We start from the raw sequence: 9,143 nt of genomic DNA, 5'->3' as shown, positions 1-9,143 counted from the left end.
ATTTCTGTCAGGCCGCGCTACCAGCGCGCCTCACGGCGCCATGCCAGCCCGCGCCGCCGCGCTCCCCTCAGCTCCTGTGAGGCGCTCTCCCGCCCTTCCCGCCCAGGCGCATGCGCGGCCACCGCCCCGCCGGCGCGCAGCTCCCGCCTTCCCGCCCAGCGCCGGGAGGCGGGGCCAGCGCCACGTCGGTGGAGGGTGCCTGGCAAGATGGCGGCCGCCGGTGAGCGGGGCGTCCCGGCGGGCCGCGTTCTCTGCCTTCTGCTGCTCTGAGGCTGGGCCCTGGCGGCCCGCGGCCAGGAAGCCTCCGGTGAGCGCGGCGGGGGGCGGACCGGGCCCTGGCGGGCTGCCTGGGTGGGTGGGTGGGTGGCGGTCTGTGGGCGCTGCGCGGCCGGCCCGCCGGTCTCTCACCGGCCTCGTCTCCAGTGGTTTTGGGCCTAAAGGTGTCTGCGGCCGCCGGCGGGGCCCGCCGGGACGCCCCACTCGCCGGCGGCCGCCCTGCCCGCCTCGGCCATGTGCAGGGCAAGCCCGGGCCGGCCGGCCTCGGGAGCCGGTCTCGGCCGGCTGTTCTCTTGTTTTTCTGAGGGACTTGGCGGCAGGCTGGCCGGAGGGAGCGCCGTTTAAAGTGCTGCTCCTTGGCGGCCAGGCGCTCGCCTGGGTTTGGTCTGTGAAAATCAGTTTAGCTGACTACTTCACTCATCAGACTAAATAGTCTTTTCTAATTATTCTAGTTGGGTGTCTGTTTTTAGCCTCCCCCCTGCCCCGAGAAAATCTGTTGATGTTTTTCTATGAGTTGACTCTTCGTTAAGTCCATTTTCCTTCTCCTGCATCCCTTCAACGTACAGACCAACTAAAACCGCATGCTAATAAGAAATAAGGTATTTCAGGTGCAGTGAGTTCCTCCTTATTTTAGGTGGAGTATTGGTTGGGCAGTGAAAAGAAAGGGAATTATTTAAGGACATGAAGGGAGCTGATTTGAGGTGTGCGTTCCTCTCTTGCTTGTCAGTAAGTATATCCAAACCAGCTCTGCTTGTGTTGCCCCTCACCTCGACTAATTGGTTGGTAGTAATGAAGGAAGAGGTTAAGGATGTGGGACACAAACCTGTAGGAAACCAGGAGTTTTTTAACTACAAAAATCATGGAATAGCGTGCTTTCTAAAAAGCAACTTTACCTGGAAGTGAATTTTGACCCGATGGGATGTTTTTATCTACAGCATTTACTCACAGGACTGCGTTGTTAGTTCTGTCACCATGATTGAACGTTGATACCTATTTCTGAAGCTGAGGCATCTCTGGAGTCCAGGCATCTATGTCCAACATCATCTGACAGTGTTGTGTAACTACAAACAGTGCAACCACCGTTTATAATGCCAAATAATTTTGGGTAGATATAAATCAGTTGTAATGTAGTTGCTAAACTTGCTGCTCCTATTAAAACAAAAAATAACTTCTTTCAGGAATAATAGGAAATCATTATTTCTCATTCTGAAGCTGCAGCATTAGTTAGTGGGAGTCCTTTGCATTTAAGCACATACCCTTCTAAAGCTTTCATGCTAAAATGAGTTTAAGAATAATTTGAAGTGTAAGGATACATGCAGTGTGTTTCTCTGGAAAAATACGCTTGTTTGTATTTCAGACAGTTTAGCTATTACTTTTGAGTACTTTTGGTGTGTTTGGTGAGGGTAGCAATGAGGTTTACCTACCTCACTCATATCATGCCAGCTAGTTACAAATGCTAAACTATCTTGCAGATACCTTTCCTTATATTTATCTCCATGTATGCAATTTGCTGGCTTGACTCCTGAGGGGAGATAAGAATTCTCTAAATCTGTCCTGTACAAGAACTGAACAAGTTAATTGTTGATATGGTAATTCAGACTAGTAGTTTCTTCAACAACATCAACAGTGTTAAATGTAAAGCAGCTGACTTCAGACTTTAGCAGAGAGGCACCATAATGTCTAGTTCATATGGGATTAGTCGAGTCTCCTCTGTTTTACAGTTGGTTAAAGGGTAATTCATACTGGAAAAGTGTACCATGTATACAAGAAGTCTGTTGTAACTGATCCTCTGTAAATATGTTTCATGAATAACATGATTCAGTGTCCCCTGTACAATATTTTACTTATGAGTAATTTGACACAAGCGGTTGAATGCTTCATTTCTAGAATCTGTAAATTTCCAGTGAACTAGGGAGCTCCTTGGGAGTGCTTAATGAAAGTATTGTTACTTTTTTAAAATAAAAATTTTAAAAAGTTTGGCATGCCAAAATACAAGGTAGGTATGGTTCCACTATTTAAATTACGATGTGTACTGAAAGTCTAAAATGTGTTCTTTGTTTTTAAGGTGCCCCATGATTTGAAACTGGATGTGACATGCTGTAAACATGAATAGTTTGCTCTTTGCTATTTTTTTTAGGATTAAAAAATCATTGGCTATTTATAACCTCCCCCTGCTTTTTTTTACTTTCCTTTGGGTAGAGGGCAGGGATGATGGGCCCTGCATGTGGTTTTAATGCTCACCTTGTTTTTTATGTAGATTCTGCAAAGCCATCCTAGCATTGGAGAGATTCTGAATTTGCCTGAGGGTGCACTGTTACATAGCAGTGCTGCTGACTTCATTACAATAATTTGCTGCCAGCAAAAGGCTTTCCTACAGGAGCGTGTGCAGTCAGATTGTCCTTTCTTCAGCTTTGTTTTTTAAGCTGTGATTCAGTAGTTTCATTTGAGTTAACATAAGGATGGAAATCTTTTTCTGTGTGTACAAATGCAATAAAAATAAGTGCCTGGGAAGAGATGCTAGGATGTTGTGTCCTGACTGAAGGGGACATGTAGCATATTCTCATTTTTTGTTGGTGAAATAAGTAATGGTGAAAGATTAAAAACGTGTAACTGCAGGAGTAGCCTTACTGAGAACTTCTTCCTCTGTAGATTTCAGCAAATTCTGTGGGAGAGTTTGATGATGGAGAAAAGACTAATCACATATGATTCTACAAGAGTTCATAAATCCATAGAGGGAGGGAGGACATGTTTCTGAAGTTCTGAGTCTGGAAATTATGCATGCTAAATTTTTCAGAGACACTCTAGTTCACTAACCTAGAACACATGTGCTTCCAAGCTTTAATTCTTGTCCCACTCAGGACTTAGAAATTGCCAAAGTACAGGAGTGTGTATGTCTGCATATGAAGTCTAAAAAGTTTGCAGTGTGAAATATGCCCTGTTCATCGTATGATTTCTTGTCTGTGAAGTCAATGCCTTGCAATAATTTTTATTTATAGCTGAAATATCACAAGAGAAGTTAGTGCCTTGTGCGTAGTATTGACTGTTTCTCATCCTTTTCTCAGATTCTGTGAAAGTGGAGATGCTTGAGAAAAATATTTCGTCTAAAAGTGAGAATGAAACACTAAGTAGATCCCAAAATTTGACAGACAGCTTCCAGAGCGTAATCCCAACAGAAAAAGAGGCAAGCCCAACAAAAAAAGAGGTGGTTCCAACAACAGCTAAAATCAATCCGGTGACTGCAGTAAAACCATCTACAGCAAAAGGTGATTCTCCACCGTATGTTCTTTCTCGTGCGGTGACTGCTAGTCCAATATCTCAAATGGATGTTGATGCTTCTGAAGATACTAAAATTGAGGAAGAGGATCTTCTTACAGATTTGAAAGACACAGTAAATAGTTCACCACCCATCATAAAAGAAACTATAGAGTCAGATGGAGGAGATGATTATGGTCCTTATGAAATGACTTCAAATTCCAGATACAACCCAGATCTTCTAGACATGCCAGAAGATGATGACTCTGACACCATTAGTAATTACAATGAGGATATCAAGACCCTTGATGAGAAGATAAAAGAAGTTTCTGCCACAGGGTTGGAAGAAGAAGAAGAAGAAGAAGACGGCCATTTCTTTTTTCATCTGGTTGTAGTTGCTTTCTTAGTAGCTGTTGTTTATGTCACCTATCACAATAAGAGGAAGGTAGGTGTGCTGTGAAAAGTTGAGAGAAACAGTTTGTAAAATGAAATTGTATTGCCTTTTACACTTTTTTTTAATAAGAGGAACTTGGCTTTTTGGAGAATGAAATCTTTGACCTTTTAGCCTTGTTGTGGTACTAATATGCAGATCATGATTGTTATTTTTATCTGCATGATGAAAATTAACTCGAGTCAAACATTTTAGGCTAGAAAATCAGTTAATTGATAACATCAGTGATCAGTCAGTGCATTAATGGGCACTGGCAGTATACAGCATGAGCTCTATAAATGAGGCCTGACCCAAGTGGAGTGAAGGTGGCTGATTAATTTTGTTTCTGCGCAGGATTATAAACAGCACATTGAGGAAGGTTTAATCCCAAATGACATGGGAATGTTCTTATTCTAACTGTGATAATCCTTGTAATAAGTACTCACTTTAAGGTGGTCTTTGTATCATAGATGTTCTGAGAACTTAATTACAAACTTTTAGGAAATGTTTAACACTCTGTAGTTTTACATAGAGAAGGTCCAAGTTAGTGTTTTCAGGTAGCTGTTTCTTCAGTACAACCTAAATCTTGGTTATCTCAAAAGTAGCCTGATTAGTGTTGTGTCGAAATGTACTGCTAGCATAGGAAATTAACTCCAGCCCAGCCAGACCCAGTACAGATGCATGCTCAAATTTGAAATTAAGCAAAAAAACCCCACCAACAAATAGGTTAGTTTTTAGATACGAGGAAAATGTAGGGTTTATTCTTGTGGAGTGCACTGATTTGGTCGAGGATTTGGGGGGCTCTGAAAAGAACGGAGCTAAAAACCCCCCAAACTTCTGCTTTATACAGTGCAGTGGCCTATCTGGAACGCGCATTGCCAGTTTTTTATAGGGGAAAGTGTTGAAGACTGTTACATTTGAAAATTTTACTTTTGAGTGAAGTTCAAATGAATGATTAAAAAATGCCTTTTCTTTGCTACGTAAGTGAAGTAATGCTTGTAGTATCATTTGAGTAATTGAAAAGCTGTCTGTTGGTATTACTTTTTAGCACTTAAAAATAATTTGGGGAGCAGAAAATACACTAGTACTTTTTAAGTATGTAGATAGTGGCATGTATTTGCGTGAGGCACCAAATTGGTTTAGGTTTGCCTCCTTCTTTCCCTCTGCCCACTTATATTGTCCCATTTCCCCTTTTGCCCGTATAGTTGCGCTGTCTAGTAAAGTGGATTCTTTGATAATGTCAGTAAGAAAGGAGGCTAAATAGGGTGAAGGTAATAGACATTTAAAACTGGTTACTTGAGTGCTGTAGTTTATCATATAGCCCCTTTAACTGTTCTTGCTCTGCTGATACTCCTGAAGGGGGCACTGAGCTGTAATGAAGGAACAGTTTATCACATTCCAGTATTGCTGCTTCTGTTGCCTTTGTTCCAGCACCAGTAATACAGTTATTTTTAACAAGGTTGAAATGCCAGAATAGGCAAGATGAATAAACTAAAAAATGTCACCATCTGGAGATAATTTAATAGCCTGTATATGCAGTGCTTCTGAAGCGGCACACATCATCTGCTAGAAGAGTTACGGGTTGAATGCCATGTTATTGCCAAACTGCAATTGAGGTTGCTGGTAAGTGACTCGATGGCAAGGATGGTATGGAAATGGTTGACTGCCAGTGCCGTGTTTTAGAGCAACAGTAATGCCATTGCCAGGGTCAAGGGGTGGAAAAGGTATCAATAGAACTGTTAAGCTGCCTTTCACAACCAAAATGTTTCTCCATAGCATTACGTAAATCGGCTGCTTTTTCTTTCAGATCTTCTTATTGGTCCAGAGCCGAAGATGGAGGGATGGCCTGTGCTCCAGGACAGTGGAATATCATCGTTTAGATCAAAATGTTAATGAAGCAATGCCTTCCCTGAAAATAACTAATGACTATGTATTTTGAAAGCACTGTGATTTGAGTTTGCTGAACTTAACACTCTTTGCCTGCCTAGTCATGTAATGATATTCAGGTATTCTAAATATGCTGCTTGTGCTGAAATGAGATGTACTCTCTTTGACCTGGATGTTTTTGAGATTAAATCTCATGGAAGATCAAGGGCATGATACATCTGTTTGCTACTTTGGTCAGGTTTTGTATCAACTGTAAACATGCTGAGTTTAATAATCAGTGCTCTTTCCATTCATTAAGCATCATTCCTTCTGTCTGGAGCAGTCGTAATAGCGGTAATACAAAAAATAAGCATAAAATATTTTAGGTCTAATAAATTAATGACTTTGGCATCACTAAATCAAATTAACGATCTCTTTGCTAATCACTTATGTGGCTCATAAATCCCACTGTATTGCAAACTTAAAATATGATTACTTTTTTCTGTGCTTAAATCCTGATGCTGCATCTTGGTTTTTTTGGTTCTGATTTGTTGCATAATTTGATCCTATTTTGGGCAGAATAGCTAGTGTGGCAATTTCATAATTTCTGTGTGTGTTCATGCAGTAAATAATTTGAAAATAATTACGTATAACCCATTTTATTTCAGAAGTTATATACCATATATTTCCTTAAAACGTTCAAGATCTTTGTAAAGGTATGCAGCTTCATGTCTGTCCATGTTTTTTCTCTAATGATATTTATGACTACTTCATTGTCTTTAAAATTAACGAATGGAAAATAAGCCTTGTTGAATAATCCTACTAAAATATATATAGTTGACAGGCTTTCAATACATCAAAGCTTTCTGTGGAATTTTAAGACAGATGGGAAACGGTTATGTGGTTTGCTGTATTATAAATGGAAGAAGCCTGAAAATGTGAGAATAATTTATTTTGTTGTTATTCTGACCCAGGTAACAGGCAGATGGAAGTAATGATGTGTGGGACTGCCAGTCTGTGGACAGTGCACTCTTAATTTTTGACAGACATTATGCATTAGTGTAAATCAAGTTACTGGTACAGTAGGGTATTTTTTACATTGTCTTTTGTACTTCCATTATTTATGTTTTCATGAGTTGTAAAATATAAAATCTTAGTTTTCTGTACATTGTATTTGTGATTTAGTTTTCAGACTGATAAATATGTAAATAGCGCTGGATCAGAACCCCATAATTAATGACTTGGTATTCAAGTGGTTATGTAACATTTTGGAAAATCAACTTTAGAGCTGTTGGCATGTGGAATCTGAAGGCATGATATGATCTTACAAATCAAGTGCTAAAAGTTCTAAATCCTACTGTTAAATGCATTATTTTCACAACCACAAGAAGTAAAGCACAAACAAAATACCCCCAAACTCTTTTCTTGCAGTAATTTTTAACATATTTGGACTTGTATCACATAATATTTTGAATAAGGTTTTTAAAATAAATGACGATAATAAGCTTGTGTTTATCTTAACCGTTTCACTGCTTTTATACAGTACCTTACGATAAAGAGCTTGCTTCTGCTTGGGATTGTACAACCAGTTCAAAACCACCTTTTCTGTTACTGATGAAATTAGCTCTGTGTAGGGGTGCATGGAATTTTGTTTTATGCATCTGTTAAATGGCATGTAAACTACATAGCAAGGCTTAAATGAAATCTTCTAAGCTGTAGGAATTGCTGAGTTGTGTAACAAGTAATTTGTTACTTAAGTTGTAGAATTAATAATTCTTGTGGAAGATACTTGAAACTCTTACCTGAACATACCCACATTAAAGCGTAACACTGTTGTGGTTAAGATCCAAAGGGAGAGATTACTTTGCAAAGGTATTTAGGATGTTGAAGCACTGGAATTGGAGGAGGTGGCTAATGTTTTCGCATCCAAGAAGTTCAGTAGCTTTCTCCTGAAATACTGTTCATAAAGTGGCGTGATTTTGACAGTAAATAATTGTATGTTCACACTTTGCAGAACACTTGTGTTTCAGCTTAGTGCCACTGGCCTTACACAGGCACTGACTGAGGAACTGAAAGTGCCTGACTGCACAGAAGTACAGCGATACCCACTTTAAAAGTTTTCTTTCAAATAATTTCAAAATTGTCCCTTCCATCCAGTGAATTAGGCCATCAAGGCAGATGTTACATATTTAGCCACTTGACGACAAAACCAGAATAGTGTTTTAAAAATGCAGAAAATTAATGTTGACTGACTTTAAATCAGTAGAGATAAAGTGTATTTTGTTGGTTTCTGGAGTTCATAGATGTGTTACCTTATTCCATCTTGGGTGTCTTCCAGAGCTCTTGAAACACAGTTCAACTAGCTGAATCAAACCAGTCTAAATGTTTTTCTTCCAGGCTTTCTGCATGAGTAACAGTGTCCTCTTGAAGACTATATATTAATATGTTGGTGGAAGAATCTTGCATTTCCTTGTCCTCCCTAAAATTGTTTGTCCTTTTGAAAAGACTGTCTGTAGGGAGAGAAATTTATTAGCTTTCCAGCTTTTGAGCTGTTCTTTCCAACAAACCCACTCTTTCAAAACCCAGTAACTTTTGCTGGAGGAGTGCACACAGCTAATAGCAACATCTGTGAGTTTTTAGGGAAGGCTCAAAAGCCTCACATCAGCTTGGTTACTAAACCTGTTTCTTCGCAGTTTGTTTTGCAGTCATCACATTTTAAAATGCTCTTCTGTTCAGCTGTGCTGTGACAATACCTGTCCCACAGATTTAGTATTCATTAGCTGCACCTGACAGTATTTAGACCTAATGGACTGCAACTCACTTTGGCTGTAATGCAGATGTTAATAAATTTTTTTTTGAAAAGTCCATTTAGCTGTCTTTGAAGATTCTCTTGCATGAGGCTACCTTAGAGGAGGAAATCATACCTTGAGCCTTTTGCTCTATAGTTGTATCAGTACTGAGATACTTTTTGAGTTGTTAGCTGATGTTTGAGGTCAAGAAATCACAGCTTGCACGCGCATCTTCTTGAGCAGAGTGCCACTTTGCCTCACTCTGGGTACTTCACTCCAAGCACCTAAGCTGAGCAGTTACTCTTTGCTTGCTCTAGATATTGTGCACATCCTCTTTATCTCACAAATAAGAAAAAGTTCTTAGAAATATTTATGCCAATATTTTTTGGTAAGGGCTCTTTACTAATGGTACTAAGGGCAGTTTATTTGAAAGTAATGTTTTTAAATTCACAGAGAATTAACATAGATTTGAAACCCTTGAAGTTCTTTAAACAGTGGGTTTCTTTTGGGGAATTGTCTGAGTGGATTCT

At 39.9% G+C, this 9,143-nt stretch overlaps 1 protein-coding gene across 1 annotated transcript; it reads left to right on the top strand.

Annotated features, from left to right (window-relative positions):
- The first annotated feature begins 166 nt into the window (after positions 1-166).
- Positions 167-7,345, top strand: C8H5orf15 (chromosome 8 C5orf15 homolog). The gene is made up of 3 exons (XM_037398085.1): positions 167-307; positions 3,339-3,973; positions 5,766-7,345. The coding sequence occupies exons 2-3, from the start codon at positions 3,356-3,358 to the stop codon at positions 5,895-5,897; spliced, it is 750 nt and encodes a 249-aa protein (XP_037253982.1). The 5' UTR covers positions 167-307; positions 3,339-3,355; the 3' UTR covers positions 5,898-7,345.
- The last annotated feature ends 1,798 nt before the right edge of the window (positions 7,346-9,143 follow it).

The sequence above is a fragment of the Falco rusticolus genome, chromosome 8, assembly GCF_015220075.1.
Source record: "Falco rusticolus isolate bFalRus1 chromosome 8, bFalRus1.pri, whole genome shotgun sequence".
In the NCBI taxonomy this organism is placed as follows: Eukaryota; Metazoa; Chordata; class Aves; order Falconiformes; family Falconidae; genus Falco; species Falco rusticolus.
This window is presented reverse-complemented; position numbering and strand designations above follow the sequence as displayed.